An 18,390-nucleotide genomic window follows, 5' to 3' on the forward strand; every position below is an offset into this window, starting at 1 on the left:
AGGAAGCAACTTGTATGGTGGTAATTCGTATCAAAAAGGGCGCTGTGTGCGACCCACTGTGTACATGATAAGCTAAGGTGCTAAGGTGTAATTTGGTAATTGATCTGTGATTTGAAGGGCGCTGTGTCGCGTCCAGTGTATTCCTTGTTTCATTAGATTTAGTAAGTTACCGTCTTTTTTGTATACCCCATCTCCACCAGCGCATAGGTCGGTCGGCACAAAAGGTGTCGTAACAGTACGTACCAGTTCTTTTATTTTACAGTAATAATTTTCATTAGTTGTAACTTTTAAGGTGTCGTTATACACTAACAGTTTTACACTTTCTGTCCATCAAAAGCTTTTAACTTTGAAAACATTAGGTTATGTACAAATGTACAAGAGTGCGCAGCGAGGTATTGTATAAGAGTGAGCATTGCTTGCAATACGTAGTCTAATAGTCTTGGAGATACATATCATACGATAATGAATTATTTAACTCTACTACTTTGTACTGCTTCTCAAATTGTGTGGTGGTGGTTATGGTGATTTTTTTTTATTTTTACTTCCTGAGCGTGTTGTAATCGAGTCCATCGACCGACTCTCTATTTTTACGTTTTCTCGTCTTTTCAAGACCCCTAAAGTACGAAGAAATAGGTCTCCCGTTTTATGTGTAGTCTGTAGTCACTTATTCCCATTTATTTTCACCTTAGAAACAAATATTTTTTCATAAAATGTAATGCGTACTCATAAGCGTTCAAATGCGCACTCTTGTGCAATGAACTGTCTAAGAGTGCGCATTTACACATCTTGACAAAAATTGAAATTACTCTTAAAATATAGTGGTGTTGGGGCGTACAATTAAATATATCTGATCTCTAAACATGTATATAACGAACCTATATCATAAAATTTGTCTATCCAAAAAAATTAAAAAGTTGTTGACAGTTTTACACTAAGTGCGTACTCTTGTACACATTTACCCTATAGCATATTCCTAACATACCTACATATAAAATTTGAGAACAATCGATCCGGTTGTTTCGAAGATTATCTAATGGTTAAACAAATTAAAATCGACACAGGCCCTAGACAGGCAGACTGAAGCGAGAAAGCGGAAAATGTCCTAGACAACTCGTAAATATCCACAACATGGCAAAAATCTCTACCAAACAACACGTTAACTTATTCAAAATAATATACCATCCACAATTTCCAGAGAAGTTCAGCGATTTTGTTAATTGATAATGACAGTAACATTACCAGTCTGAAAAAAAAAGAAAGATGCAAATCGTCCACGGCCACAGAGTTCCACTTAGAAACTGGATTCAAAAATAATGAAGCGGGAAATAGAGAAACATCTAATAATAGAAGAAAAGGCAACAGACAGATCACAAACAAGGTTTCATCAACATCTAATAATAGAGTTAATCAATAATAATCAAGTTCCAGTAGGTATATCTCCAACAGTACACCACAGATGAGAAATAACATTGCAGTACTTCCAAATCTTCCGACACCGTTAAATTTCGTTCATGTAGGTATAGTGAACCAAGAGTTATAAGGTTATATGGCCATCATAAAATCATCCCATTGTGTCGAAGTTAAGTTGTTTACAATAGAAAAGGTCTTAGGGTCGTAAATAACGTGTCCACTGCAGCTCGACCGGCTCTTGTGGTTTCGTTCAGGGGCGGCTTTCACTAAATATGAAAATCCACCACTCCACTATTTCTTTACTACCTGCAGCCGCTGAGGGTTCCGAAATAACCTTTCGCTTTGAAAGCCGGCCCTGTTAAATATGAGCAAGAAATGTTTAGAAGATGATTTATTGCCAACCGGTAAGCTTAGTGCGAACCACACAAAGGGGGTATTTATTTGCGGTCAACTACTTTTATGATGGCCATATAACCTTATAGGTCTTGGTTCACTATACATAATTTTTAAATAAATTTTGTTTCAGTATTACATTTAGAATTTTTTTCTGCGGATGTTAACAAACTGTCGACGAAAAATTGTATGCATTATACGTCTAAACTATCACTTTCTGGAATGGTATTGTAAATAACTGTTAATACCACAACAGTCACAGCTAAACTGTCGAAAAAATTGTTGAACTTATAATCTATGCGTCTTTGGTGCTCGATAGAGTCTTCGGTATCTGTGTAACAGCAACATTATACTGTTCAAAAACCGTTTATTCGGTACCACTTGTGTAACTTTATTTATTACATCCCATCAATCAGTGCATTTGAAGACAGAAGCATCAGAACCCGAGAATGTACTGATGATTAAAAGGTTTGCGTTTGACTGCTCACTTTAAGCAAACATTTTCTAAAAATCATCTGCTTGTTGGTTTTTCCCACATATTGCAGGGACACGTCAAAAAACATGTGAAAGTAGGAGATATGTTCAGCAAAGTGTATCTTCAGGTTTACCATCAAGTCACCAGTAGCACGTCAAATCCAGTCGACTATAAATCACACTCGTTTTAATGATACAATGATGAACTATTGAAATAACTAAATTTCGCTGAAGCGTCAAGTGTGGCTATTATTTTACAATGAGAATATGTTTTTTCTTACTTATATTAAAAGTAACAAGTAAAACTTTATTCTCTCTAAATTAAAATATTGATATAAATCATATAACCAATATTTTTAAATGTCAAACGTAAAATAATCTTAAATTAATAATTAATCGATTGGAACTTTACATTGCGTAGGTACTTACTGATAATCTTTGTATTCGCTTGCAGTTTAGAAATTGTTAATGGTTTATAGACCATCAATTTTTCCCATTGAAAAACATCAGTCTCCAGTTCTCAGATTCCTTACTCTCCAATATCGATACGGTTAGTTACGATACAATTTCTGTTCCATTTCTTTTGCAAAATACTCGTCACTAAAAGTGTGTCTTCTTCATGGTAATAAATCTTAGGAAGGAATGCCATGCACACAGAAATCGAATCATAAATTAAGCACTTGTTTGAATCGGACACGGGAAACTTCAGATTTTCCAACTGTAAATAAACTGACTATTTTAGCAGACTTACTTGTCCATAAAGTTCAACAGTTATAAAAAAAGTTGTTTTATAATGGAAAGTGTAATAAAAATTAAACAATAAAGTCAACCTTCACAACAAGGTTTCCAAGTTCCAGATTTATAGAAAACAGAGTAAATATTATCCATTACTTTTTGTCAGTATCTAAATATCTTAGAAAATCTAGAAATAATGTAAAATATTAACTACTATTTAAGCCGGATGTTGCCTCTGTTTTCACTCCTCTTATGAAAAATTATTTTAGCTGTTTTAATTATGCCAACCTTTGAAGTGTTTGTATTAGAAACGTGTTTGAAAATATTCTACTTAGTTCTTTCTAGTTAATCAAAATTGTTATCAACTTACCAATTACGAAGGATATTTCTTTTAATTAGTATTGAAGCTGCTGTTAAACCAAAGTATAGAGTTTTTTAGTTTGTAACTCTTATTCAATAAATTTGTAGATCTAACACAATGCGTCCAGATTGTTAAAAAATATTTTTATAAATGTTCGTACATTGTGAGATTCAGGGTTCACACAAGAGAAGTGCAAATGTGTATTATGATGGCGTCTCGTGGTTGTGTGAAGAATGTAAACATACTATACTTACCACATTTGTGATAACTTTTCTAAACAAAAATGAGAATGCCACCTGCTTTAATTTCAAACCAGACAAATTTATCGAAAATATATCGTGAAAATTTTAAATTATTCTAAAAAGTTGATTGATTGTTCCTGAAATACAGTGCAACATGTAGGTACAGCTTTTAAAAAAGTATACCTAAAATTTGATTTTGCGAATTTTATATAATAGTTCAAATGATAACCCCTATAGGTTAGATTAGATGTGTGCGCAATGTTAAAGTAAATGTAAAGATGCATGTATGTGCCAAGTGAGTTTTTCTATTACAAAATTTTACGATGATATCATCAACATAGCACACCTATATCAATTTGAATAGGTGCAGTGTAATACTAATAATAATGATAATAATAGTACTGCATTACCAGATCTTCAGGAAAATGGGGTGAGTCGTTCTTGATTCAGCCGTATAAGCAGTTCTAAAAAATATCAATCCTACATTCATAAATCACTGTGCATATTTTAGATAGGATTTTTCGATAAAATTTCTAGATGACGTCATCAATTGTTTCGAGGAATCAAGGATGATTCACTATTTACTATACTTGCGATAACCTTAAAACTTTTGCAGGATTTCAGAGAATCTTAGTTTCTTCAGCTTCAAAGTAAAATTGTAATTTGTTATATACTTTTGATTTTTTCAAAATACTGAACGTCTATGGTAAAAATCAAGAGAGACTCATAAACCACAAACACAACAGTATGTTATTTTATAAATTAACATTTACGATGAAAAATTTTGACAACGACGTCATCACATTGTTGGTAGGGGTGATTACACTACACAAATTGAGAATCGGTTTAGCAGTATCGGAAATTATCTGTCTAATTTAATCCCGACACGGACGACAAATAACAGACAGACCGACAGGCGGAAACGGAAGACCTATTGTTTCGTATTCTAGGGGTCATGAAACGTCGAAAAAACATGAAAGTTGGATAGACCATATTGCAATAGTTTCTAATCGTACCTTCGGTTAAGCAGAGAATTCATAAAGTCATCAAAATTAGGTAGTAGGTGTGATGTTCAAATTTAAAGTTTAGGACACAAAAATGATCTACTTTTTATAAGAAAAATAGCATTTGGCCGCTTGCACTAGAAAAAAAAACAATATCAAAGAGAAATCCCTTAAAGTTGTAGCACTTTAACATCACAATAAACATGAAATAAAGATTAAATAAAAAAGATAAAAATGTCTCAATCTGTTAAATAATAACTAAATTGTTTTAAATATAGAGAGTGGATGGCTTTAGGAACCTCTATAATAATCGCAAACTTACGTTGGAAGCTGAATTGAAATATCAGTGACTCCATTTAAAGAAAAGCAAATGTTCTCGATAACATATAAAGATATAAATTATACAGCTTAAGACTGATATCAAGGTGGAGAACTTTACAACTTTATTCTCTAATGTAAAATTAAATTTTCTTCATATTGTCTATAGATTGTTTTCTCGACAATTTCTGTACGGCTGAGGAACAGGATGAACGGTTTCATCAGGACATAAAAACAGACTAAAAAAAGGTATCACAAGAAACAGACCAGAACATGACAACGAACTATTGACTATTAAAGAAGCAAACCGATGAAACTAAACAGTCAGGGAAGAAATTAATTTTATTAGAGTATATTTATTTTTCCTGTCATAAAATTCATAATACAATGAACTCTGAGTCGATAAAACAAACTGGAGATCATTTAGAGAATCTTCATGCTGAATGTCTAACTTATCCACGTAACGACCAATTATCAGATTTTCAAATTTTTTTCTAAGCTTTCGTTAACACTGACTAAAATAACAAGTACATCAAAATGAACAGCATTAGATAATATTTAATACGTGATATATACCTAGTTGCCACCAGATTTCTTATGATAAAAGTTATAATACACATTTCATTTCAACTTACAACTTTCAGATAGTCATAAACTGCACTACTAACACGACAAGGTTTTCTTTGTCGATTTTCTTTTCGATCAATTTATAACGGGTGTAGAAAGAAATACCACTCTTACATATATACAAATATCTGTTTTTTGCAAAATAAATAACAGTCCGCATGTAACTAGGTGCATTTTACTACCTTTTATACTGTTTGGGTATTTTTAATGTTTTTTTATATTAATTCCCTTTCATTTTCTATTTCTAAAATGCCAGTTCTACATATTTGTTATACAATTTTTTAACAACCAATCCATATAAGTACCTATCTCCCATTTTCCTGTGACATTTGTCGATAAAATTTTCATTATCCTTATGAAAACAAAGCACTATGAATACTATTTTCCTTTGTATTGATGTAGTGTATTTTACAAACACGCCTGCTGGTACTCGACAAGGACACATGAGTGCCAAAACTTTTACAAACGCCTGTTATAATACCCTAATTAGCAACATTCGTCGACTAACACAACCCAATAAGAAGACCGCGACGAGCCATTTTCAACTTTAATTAGTGCTTTATTAATGAGTCGTGGTTTATTCTGCCATATAAATACCGGATTTACCGACAAACCCATGAATTGTAACGAATATGCAGCTTGAGCTATGCATCTCTCTTGTCATTAGAATAAATTATAAACATTATGAATCACGTAATTGCGTGCATAATATATAGTGGCGGTTTCTAACACAAATCTCACCTTCCTAAGTTAAATTTTATTGTAATTAATTGACGCTAATTATCTGCTAATTAATTATTTCCTAAAAAATACTTCCAAACTACACATCGAAGGTATTTGTTTAAGACGGAACAGAAAATAATGGGTTCGTAATAGTGTAGATCGGATTATTTTTGGACATGAATGAATAACCTGAGTTTTATTTTAAGAAGTGGATGATTAAGCACATGAAATTATCAAGGGTTTACGTGATGAAAGAGTTTATTTGCTACGCTTCTAAATATTTTGATTTATACCAGAGCTCGAAGAGATTCTATAATGATTAATTGATTTTGTCCAGGGGAGCTCATTTACCACTTCATTAAAGTGCGCAAATTTAATGGAAATTACAAGAAAACTTAGAAAACATTTTGATGTGGTAGGTATGGGACAAAGATTAGCAAAGTTGTTTTCAAAAAGCACATAACGGATAAACAGATGGAACAAAAAAGTGTTTTCTGTATACTTTGTTGAAACATTTGTATTCAAATCTTGCAAATGCGGTTTTGTGACAATTCTGAAACGTGTAATAAAAGTCGAATTTCTCAGTCATTCAGTAACATTATCCAGAAGCCACAGGCTCGACGAAAATTCGCTTTTAAATATCGCCCAAACGACAACTTGTAATTATCGAGGTGGCCACTTTTTGTCTGCTTGGATAAAATGGCATTCAAGAAAACCTTCATTAACTATACATTACTTAAATGTGTGCAAAAATATTTGTTTGTGACACATGTGACGATACGCGTCTGTCATTACATTTTTAAATAACAGAAATACCATGACCTGAGGCCATTAATGACAGTGAAAAGATGTTATTACAATCTTTTCCGCTCGCATCAACATCAAAAACGACACTAATTAAAGGTCTAGTCAAATAATATACAATAGGTTAGTTAGATTCAACACATTTGGAGAGAACACAACGATGGTAAACAGTTGTGGAAATACTTTTGTTAGAAATCGGTTTCAATATGTTCCATGGTAAATCAAATTGTTATCATTATGCTAAAGCGCCTAATGACGTATTCAAATTGCTACAATTAGATTTTTTCGACAGGAGCCGCTCAACCTGAATAGCTAGTGGCAAGTTTGTGTTCAATGTAATTCATGTTTTAGTTAGCTACTTAATGACCAGAAAAACGTGCAAAATTTACTACAGGAAACTTTGATATTCATGACATAACGATCAACATCACTGTTATTAATCGATAAATGATTGCTTTCATTTGTCTCTTGGTTAAGCTGGTAAGATATGGTTGCTTTCCGTGGCTATTTATACAACGAGATTCCAAATATTTTTTAAATTTAACAAAACTTTTTAAAGAAATATTTATTTTTTATTTATATATTCCGCTAGCATTCTCAAAAAACTTTTTTATAAACTAACCGTAATAATCTTGTCTTTAACAGATTTTTGATACATTTACACTTTTAGATACTGATGTATACTAGTCCAAAAGGTATAAGGTTATATGACCATCATAAAAGTAGTTGACCGCAAATAAATACCCCCTTTGTGTGGTTCGCGCTAAGCTTACCGGTTGGCAATAAATCGTCTTCTAAACATTTCTTGCTCGCATTTAACAGGGCCGGCTTTCAAAGCGAGTGGTTATTTCGAAACCCTCAGCGACTGCAGGTAGTAAAGAAATAGTGAAGTGGTGGAGTTTCATAGTTAGTGAAAGCCGCCCCTGAACGAAACCACAACAGCCGGTCGAGCTGCAGTGGACACGTTGTTTACGACCGTAAAACCATTTCTATTGTAAACAACTTAACTTCGACACAATGGGATGATTTTATGATGGCCATATAACCTTATAGCTTCTGGTCTACTATAACTATAAATATCAAACAAAACTGTTTAAATGTAGTAGAGAAGAAATCACTTAAAAATGGACTCGAGTAGGGAAAGACTGGAAAGTTGAAGAACGATATATCAGTTTATAAAAAATGATAATCCTTAAAAGTCCGTTAGCTACCTACTAATTTTAGTGAAGTTTGCATCGTAAAGTGAATTAGATGCACAAAAAGATATGTGATAAAATAGTTTTACATAAAATCTGGTATTTATTAAATTTGCTACTTGTGTTGCAAGTTCTGCATATTTATAATGTGACTTTAAAATTAGCGTCATATATTTATGAATTACTAATGTCTCCTACAATTTTTTTTGCAATGGTTATAAATGTTATTTAAAGATTATACAACGGAGTTAGGGACGACACCTAACATTAATTTACATTACAAAAGGTTAACACAAACTTTTTATTTAAAATTAATATCATCTCAAAACATTAATAAACAATGCGTCATCTACTCTACTAGTACCCGCAGAACTGACAGATTTTACCAAAAATATCGAAAGCGTGTTGCTAACATATTTGGTGTAGAAATTTTTGACAAAATAAATTTTTGTAGGCTGCACCAGACGTTTTTATTGTGAGCTTTATATTGGCTAATCGAAACTAAAATATAGAATACAAAACAACAATAAAAAAGTAATACAATAATAAACGTGATGTTATTGTAAAATGAAATATAAAAGTAAAGATGGATAAAGACGAGATTAGGCAACTTAATAAAAAGAAAATTTATGTTACGGTTTGCTATACACAAGTAAGTAGGTATAATATGAACACTGAAGCTGAGATTTCGACGTTTTGTTTCTAAATTAAAAAATTAAAAATTATTTACACTATTGGGTGCTATAAAATCGTTGCATTAGTTCCAAAGGACTTATTTTCTGTAACGTCTTACCCCAAAGAAATGAAATACAAGCTGGAAAAGAACCTGTTATTGCGCGAAAAAAATATTAAACATTCATATTTACAGAAAATAACATCTGTAGGTACCTATATTAACAAAATTATCTGCTACATTAATATTGGAGTAAATAATTTAGTAATGGCAATAAAGAACCATTCATTCAACAGTTCTTAATTTATTAATTATTAGTGTAATTATTGAACTTGTTCAATAATTCTCAGAACATACAACTTAACATTAGGTATAAGCTTATAGAAATATTTTTTTAAGGCGAAGGAATATTCCCATTATGCTAATATCAGAATTCAATATTCAAAATTTTTCTTAGTTTGATCTGTGAATTTTTGAATGATTTATTTTAATATTACATTTCCCATTCACAAAACTAAGAGATACAAATATGTACGATATGATTAACATAAAGAACAGCAAAGTAATTTTATGGAAACTATAATCCATACAGAAATAAACAATGTTTCAAACGGTTTTTGAATTATTTTAAAAATGCATTTCTGTGATTTTAGTTTTCATAAAGAAAATTTATGAACGTAAGTATATTGCAATAAAATATACTTATACGTGTATTAGGTATACATATAGGTATTTTTTTACTAATTCAACCGAATTCGTCTATATCTTGCCATGTGAAATTTACGATAGATAGGGAGTAAAAAAATAATCATCTTGTATACCGCTAAACTAAGAAAAAAATCATTAATAAGTGTTATGTCTAATTAATATTCCCATTTGATAAAATCAAATTATTCTCATGTCTCATAATTCATAAACTGAAGAAAGTGTCGGGAAAAAATACACGGTATACCTATAGGTTTGAAACTATATCCATATCCTAGATAAAATTTTAAAAATCTGAGATAAATTGTTTTCAACAAACAACAATTTTTTTTTTTGCTTGCATGATCTGTTTTATATATGTACCTATCATTTAAATGTTTAAAGATTGTATGGTTTGACTCCCTTAAACGTACATTTAGGTACGTAATTTATTAAAAAACATTTAAAGTCAATAATTAATTGTGTTAATTATCTAAACTATGAAAAAAAAAAATGTTGGCATTGTCAGCATCTGCGACCAACTAGAAATTTGTTTTTAATTTTTCAGTTTTTAGTTTACTATCATTACCACACGAACTAGAGGGATAATATTGCCTCTTTACCTTGGAGTTGAAAATTTAAAACTAGTAGATAAGTTTACGTAGCATGTTTTCTAAAATAACGATTGTCAGTGTTGTACAAATGATCTAAATTAAATAACCTAGATTCTCATTTGGATAATTATTTTTTATATAATTTGGAAAAGAAACGTTATAACATACTTATCTATCTCATTATTTAAGGTAAATTGTTATTTATTTTTGTTACACTTAACAAGATAATGTGAGTCCAGTTCATTAAAAAAAACTTTTTATGTTACTAAGTATGTATATATTTCATTAGATATATAAAATATATCGATATGGCAACAGTAAAATTGCGCCTATACCTATGTTCCGAGGTAACTATGAAGATAGTAAAATATTTATAATGATCCTTAAATGAAAGCTAAAAAACATATTCTAATGTGACCAATTTCGCCAGTTGTTAACTCGTAGAATACGGAAATGCACGTTTGTCGTTTTGATTATTTTTTGTTCTGTTGGCGATTTTACTTAACAAACAATCTTTAACACGATACCATCAACTAAGTATAATGAAATTTTCGAAAATTAAACGACCGCCAAGATTTATATCTGTACATTCTTCAGCAATTCTAGCAGTTAGAGTGAAAATCATAGCATATTCCTTCATTTGCAAACCAATAATTAGCTTCAATTTTTAAAATCATGCAAGTTTGTAAAAAATCAGATTTGAATCTTTAGATTTTATAGTTTATTGGAGAGGCAACATAAAAGATTTTTTGGAAATTTTGGCAAGATGCTGAAGAGCGTCTAATACTAAGTAGGTACTTATTAGATAGGCTTGTGCTTCATCAGTTTGTCGCTATTTTTTAACACTGCTGTGGAGAATGTTTTACAACAAATGTATTTTTTATTTCATCGATTTCTCATTACTCATCTAATTTTTACCTATTTTACCTCAATGTAAAATGTGTGTATTCTTTGAAATATACAAGTTTGTGCATATAAAAAAATAATTCACTCTTATCTAATTTTAAAACTATCAAGTTAAATTTCAAATTTCATACATGACTTTAAAAATAGAACTCACGTTATGGGAAACAAATACAAAAAATCACATATTTTCAAAACTCTTAAAACTATATAGGTACCTATATAGTTCTAAAATTAGCGACTATCTAAGTAATTTCATGAGTGCCACAACTACACATCTACAATTGGGTCCAATGAATACTTATGTAAAATTATTAATTTCGCTAATGTAGAAGCTGTCAATACTGATCTCCGATAGGTACCGCATTTTAATAAGTCGAAAAATATGTGATCCCCTTTAATTAACACGTAATAATATAACTTTATTCCATAGTTATTATAGGCTGTTAAAAAAACTGGTATGTACCTACTCGTAAAAAACTTTTGTGCATGCAGGTGTTCACAAGTTAATAAGAGGATGTGCGTACGATGTTTATAATTATAAGTTAGGTACTAATACTACTAAAAATAGTATAACAAAATATGGCGATTTTTTTTTTACTTTGAATTTTTGCCATAGTCTTGTTTGCTGTAAATGTATTTTTTTATAAATGAATGTTGACGACCGAACGACATCTCCGGTAGCATAATTATTTGAATTAATTTACCAGAGATATGCAGACTCCTTGTTAAATAAATTAGCCATCTTTTTTCGAAAAAGGACTCCGCAAAAGAAAAACAAAAACCAATCGTGATGAAGATTCCTGAAAACGCGTCGCCACTTGACCTTCGCCAAACACGCAGAATTCTCACCTCCCTAATAAATAAGTCCGAATGATTCATTACGTTCCCGCTACCGGAATACGGGAAACACACACTGCTCAGCTGAGCGTCAAATCTTAAACAATTCACAAATTATCAATTTGAAACTCCTTGTCCCGCCCCTCGCCCCTCCGAAACTCCACCCCGCGCTTGCGCCAGTGGCGTCTCAACACGCCGTTCCGCGTACAGTGTGCACGCCGTCCGGAATTTCCCCCGCCAATTTGGTCCATCTCTGTTTTTCCCGTAGCGTAGATGAGTCCCATCTCGGTTCCGCCACTGTCCTCCGCCCCGCCGTGTCCCATCCTCATACTAAACCCAATCAACGCGTGGTGTTGGGCAGTCGTGGCGCCGCTACGCAACCGTCTCGACGCGAATGCCCATCACTATCAGCCAGACCTCCACGTGATCCGGTCGATGGTTCGTGATGTCATTCAGTGGTACTTAGCCAGTGCAGTGTACCAGTGCCACAGACCCAACAGAGACTCGCGCCCGCGGTCCATGCGTACCATGTAAAGCGCGATCATGAGCTCGTACCAGTTCGTCAACTCCCTGGCCCAGTGCTACGGCCAGCAGCGCCCCGCGGAGCAGGCCGCCGCCCCCGGCTCCGACTACTACAACCCGAACGCCGCCGCCACGTCCTCGTACCCGCCGGCGTGCTACTCGCCGCCGCAGGTGGCCCCCCAGTACCCGCAGCACCCGTACGCCGCCCCCGCTCCTGGCCACGGCCTCCAGCCCGCCATGGGCGACTACACCCAGCTGCAGCCGCAGCGCCTCGCCGCCAACCACCTGCACCACGCGAGCCCGGGGGCGCAGAGCCCCGGCATGCTCAACCCCTCGGCCAGCTGCAAGTACGCGGATTCCACCGCCTCCACGGGGGTGGCGTCGCCCCAGGACCTCAGCACCAGCGCGCCCGCGAGGTCCACGCCCCCGCTGCCCAGCAGCCAGAGCGGCGCGGCCACCTCAAAGACGTCGCCGCTTTCCGTCAGCACGTCGCCGCCGGGGAAGCCCGCCGCCGCCTCAACCGCCTCGCAGAACTTGTCCTCGCCGGCCTCGAGCACCAGCTCCACGTCGAGCAACGAGAAGGCCGGCGCCAACAACAACAACGCGAAGAGCGGACAGACGAGCAACCCACCGCAGATCTACCCCTGGATGAAGAGGGTTCATCTCGGACAGAGTAAGTAAAAGAATACAACATTAATATGACGTAAATCAAAGAACGTGGCGCTGAGACGGAGGGATGTTGGCGGTAGTGGCCATAAATCAAGCGGTTTGCTTCGGAACGACCTTTGGGCCCCATACGTAAACGGACACTTCTCGCCAGAATGCCTTTTGCTTTAAATATTGATATATTCGCATCGTTCGATCAAAAAGTAATCTTTTAAGAACCACTTGTGGATCTCGAGGGCGAGGAAGGGGATGATTTACCACGAAATCGACTATTTCGCGAGATTCAATTCACGAAACTATATTTACGTCGCTTCTCAGTCATTCCCAGAATCTTTGTTTTCTTTATACGGTCTCTGTTGCTACATTCTGAGAACGATTTTCACAACTTTTACTTCCGCACTTTCATCGGTCCTTTTTTTATTTTTATCAGTTCAAATAATTTGTTCAAACCGGTACCAACAAATTTTGTGAACGTCTTTGTCAACGATAAATAAATATCAACCTAACAATAATAATTATCAAAACTACAGACTAAAACTAAATTTGGTATTATATTCTCGGGGCTGAAATTATTATTTCGCTTTAAAAATGACATGCATCAATAACATTTGCTTAAATATCCTTTTAATATCAATCGCAATTTGGACATGCCTATTTCGTGTTATTATTTTTAACCACAGCTCTAATTATTCATTGCCTAATCGGTTTTGTGTACCTACCTTGGTCACATTTATTTTTGACGATTTAAACCGTGTCATTTTCCGTGTTTGTAAAATGGGGGAAATGAAACAAAATGTATCTGTGGTAATAATATTATTTGAAAAGTTCTAACAACCCGCCAATATCAAAAGCGCTTGAAAATATTTTTGTTATAAAAACTTAAACACGCTGTAGATTATTTTAATGAAAATTTTTGGCGATATATATTAGTTTATCTCAGAGTCTGAGTTATGTGTTTAACGATACTATTATTTTTAATTAAAAAAAAGTCTTTCAACCACGAACACTTGTGCGAATGCGGCTTTTCTAAAAGCAACAGCTGTTAGTTAGAATAAGGAATTTTCCAGACATATGATATTTGGCTCGACAAACCAAAGAGAAGTAATTTTAGTTATTTATGACACCTTTTTTTATTATAAGTATATAACAAAACTTTTTTTTCTTTTATTTCTCAGCGTTTGCCGAATGTGTACCGCCAGTATTAAACATGTACTTACTACAAACAAACTACAGAACATGAAAAATGTTACAAAATAACATCAATATTGAAATTTTGTTTAGAGAAAAAAAAATCGTCAATTTGAATTCATTCGACGGCAGCATTTGTTATCGATTGCTCATCTTATAAGTTGAACCACTAACAGAAGATCTGCAGTTATATTAATAACACGTATTTCATACTGTTACAATTGTTAGCACCTTCACAGACATAGGGGTGTCTCAACAATTTTATTACAATATTTACTAACATTATTGGTGCAAGTAAAGTCGTTGAAAACCAGCTAGAAATAGTAGCACACCTAGCACTACGTTTTCTTTAAATTCAACAAACATATTTTACTGTGTACAATGAATTTTACTTTAAATTGGGTCAATGCAACCAACGGAATTTGCTGAAGTTTTCTAATTTTAAATTAAAACGACGCTTGATACTAAATACTTACTTGCAATAGGAAACGTAGAGTTACGGCAGCGCGAAGTTGTATTTCGTCGAACGCCAATCTGACAAATCTTTTAACTCCGCATTAAAAAATAAATAGCCTACATCACAATAATCGCCACGGTTTTTTGTAACATAAAACATTGAATATTAAATCGCAATTTCGATTATAAATATGCATTGCCGATTAATGCCCTTTTCTTTTTTTATTTCCCTTCCCGTTTTCCCGCTGCAACACTGATTTAGATGTAAACGCATCTATCCAATTACGAATGATGGTTCGCGAATGAGATAATAACATACTGTTGACTCCCCAGGCATGAATCTCAAGGATAAAAAATGTTCAACGCCCCTGCAAAACTTGACACTGTTACTTGCAACGGTTCGCAAGAGCAAAACGAACACAAAGGGTTTACCACTCACTAATCTATAATTACCACAACTGCATTCACAAAGATAACAATATAATATGTAATAGGGACTGTGTTGAGTTTTTGTCTTGTTTTTTAATCGATGCGTTGCTCGAAAAGGGTCGGAGATAAATTAGAAGGTGATAGATTATGTAGAGCAGATTTACTAATCTGGTTAATAATGGTGGAAGGTAGGAAAGAAAAAAGTTTCTCACGTAAATAATATTTTAATCGGCTCAACAGGAGTTTAAAACGATAATAAACTGAAGGTATTATTTCATAGTAAGTAATTGTTCAAATTGTTGGAGTGTTAAATTATTATTCAATTAACCAAAAATCTTATCTGGTAATTAAAAACTTAATAATTCCTACGTATAAAAAAAATAAAATTACCTATACCACGGTGCGTGGTAGTGCGCTAATAAGCGTGCGTGGTAGTCAGTCAATAAATCAAGTTTTCTCGTTACAAAAAACTTCAAGACGATATAAAATTCAAAATAATTTCATTTATGTTGTAAAACTGTTGACAAGCAATAGCATGCTTACGATTAAAACTATTCTGTGTTTGCTATAAATAAATTTGCAGTCGGACGTAAACCCAAAAAAAAAAACAAAATAAGATAAAGGTCAATAAGAAAAAATGTAATATGGTTTTACTATCGCTGAACTGCATAGGTAGGTATCACTGTGAAAAAAAAACAGGAAAACTTGCTGTATGTTCAACAACCAGTTTTTAATTAGATAGTTTAATTTTAAAAAGTAGTTAATGAATTTGATTAAAAACATATTTGCCATTGTAGGAATAAGATTAAAGAACAAAAAGAACGTTAATTTTATACGTGAATATTTATGGCTGACGATTTGATTGATCGATCATTAAGACATAAAGGAAAGTCAAATACGCTGACTATGGTGAAATTAAAATTGTATTTCTCAGTGTCTACACAGTGAGAACTACTCAATTTGGATCACAAAAACCACGATTTTTTTTGTATATAATAATACCCCTATTATTAAATCGAAATTGCTTTAGTCTTTTCCATTTACAAGCCGATAAAGTGATCATGATTATTATATTCAACTTTTATATATTTTTTTTGTTTAGTTTTATTGTTTTACAAAATAAAAATTAGATTTTCGAAAAAAATTTTTTTAGGTGATTCATCACAGTGCATTTTATTAATTGACACCGAAAATGCAAAAATTGTCACCGCATTTCGCCAACCACGTTGGCATTATCTAGACCAAACTAATTGTTCAGTCAGTAATAAATATTATAGCAATGAATATTTAAAATATTAAGATAATAATAATGGATTATTTAAAAAATTCCATTCCTTTTTTGGTTTATACATACGACTTTAGGCAAATTAAAAAAATATTGTACGGAGAATGTTTTCTTGAAAAACATATTTCTAGCGTTTCTGTAAATACAATTATTTAGTAATTGTCAATTGTCTAGAAAATTTTACGACCGATAAATTAGAAATGCTGTTAATTAGGATTGGGTTGCTATCGTGAGCTTACGATAATTAATAATTAGTTAATGTGGAGGTTTTTCCTTCCCCGTTTATCTCAGTTTATTAGTACAATATTTTTTTTTAATTACTAGGACAGCGCTATTTTTCATTTTAAGTGTGTTATACCGATGTTCTGGATCGTTAGCTCGTCTTTGTGCAATGTATCAATGATCCATAAAATCTGTAAATTATAAATTAGAAACCAGTAAACAATACACAGGACTGTTTAGAAGAGAGCATAAGTGAGATTAATTTGTGACAAGAAAAACATCAAGTAGTCAAATTACTAAAAAAAAAAAAAAATTTAAAATTGTAGATAAAATAACTTATAGGAGCTAAAAACTGCAACTTTTTTATATCAATAATGTAAAGTTAACTTTACGTCACGTTCACTTAGAAGATATTATTTAGTCACATTAAAATTCTTCAAGATTTTTTTATAATAAGAATTTAATTGTTCAAAGATTTATTTCACAGCATGCAGGTTCAAGTCAAAAATCGTTGTAAAAGCGAACTTAAAATATTGATGTGTAATAATAATACAATTTACAAGTATTTAGGTACTACATCAAAACAAGAGTTAAGTAGATAAAGACGTCGAACCTACTCGTGGTTTCAAGTAAATCAAAATTTGTTTGTTTTCTAAAATTCATCACGAATATAACAAACTCTTCGTTCAAATGAAATGATGATATTTTTCGTTGGTCCAGTAGATATACCGAGTTCCCGAGGTATTCGAATTCCGTAAACGCTATTGTCTTTAGTTTGAAGGGGAAAGCTTAATTTAGTAGGTACACTGCAAAAATATGAATACACTAAACTAAGAATAGTCCTGTTTTTAGTAGTAGCTGCCCGAAGAACTGCTGATATTATTTTTTCGAATGAAAACTTTTATTTAACATTATCTTTTGAAGGTGGCACAATAGGTAGTATAATGAAAGATAACAATAAATACAGAAAATGAAACGCAAACGAAAATGTTTGTTAAAAAAAAAACTCGAAAACCAGCCCTAACTTTAAGAAAAGGTTTTACCAAATTAATAGTAGATACCCTAAAACAAATAGATTTTTGCAATTACAATATTTGTGGCAAATTTCTTGTTGCTCAGTATACTCTTTAACGTTTAATATTAGTTTTTCCTTTTATCGAAATAAAATTGGGAATTAAAATACAATTTGAAACAAATTATTACCAACCACACATCTTACCATACAATACTTTTTATTATTACTTTACTTCCTTACTTTTCTTTGGAAACTAGTTTAGGACTGGAGAATATCACCACTTTGTTTGAAAGTTTAAAAAATAAACTTAAGTGGTAGTATAATTAGTACCAAATAAGCGGTACCCCATTTTGCTTTATTCTATCTAAGCAAAATTGAATTGGATTATTTGCTTTTACTTACTTGATATGTATACCATAAAGAGCGAAAATGATAATTAAATTTCAAAAAAGTGTTGTCTTACTCTTGCACAACCTATTCTAATACGATATACACGCTCGAAAAAACACGTAAGTGACAAGGCTAATGCAAGTGCCACATTTTGCCTCAGTACTCATTTTTCTTTCCGTTTCCTCTCCCAAGTGCAATACTTTCTTATGCGTAAAG

The 18,390-nt window shown here is 33.0% G+C and overlaps 1 protein-coding gene across 2 annotated transcripts in view; it reads left to right on the forward strand.

Moving 5' to 3' along the window:
- The first annotated feature begins 12,375 nt into the window (after positions 1-12,375).
- Positions 12,376-18,390, forward strand: part of LOC135129217 (homeotic protein Sex combs reduced-like) — a 68,157-nt gene continuing 62,142 nt past the window's right edge. For both annotated transcript variants that reach the window (XM_064056356.1, XM_064056357.1), the window contains exon 1: positions 12,376-13,196. In XM_064056356.1, coding sequence (XP_063912426.1) covers positions 12,545-13,196 — 652 coding nt within the window. In that variant the 5' untranslated portion in view covers positions 12,376-12,544. The remainder of the gene's footprint in view (positions 13,197-18,390) is intronic.

The sequence above is a fragment of the Zophobas morio genome, unplaced genomic scaffold (assembly GCF_036711695.1).
Source record: "Zophobas morio isolate AGI-343-1 ecotype UQ-CSIRO unplaced genomic scaffold, CSIRO_AGI_Zmor_V1 ptg000014l, whole genome shotgun sequence".
NCBI lineage: Eukaryota > Metazoa > Arthropoda > Insecta > Coleoptera > Tenebrionidae > Zophobas > Zophobas morio.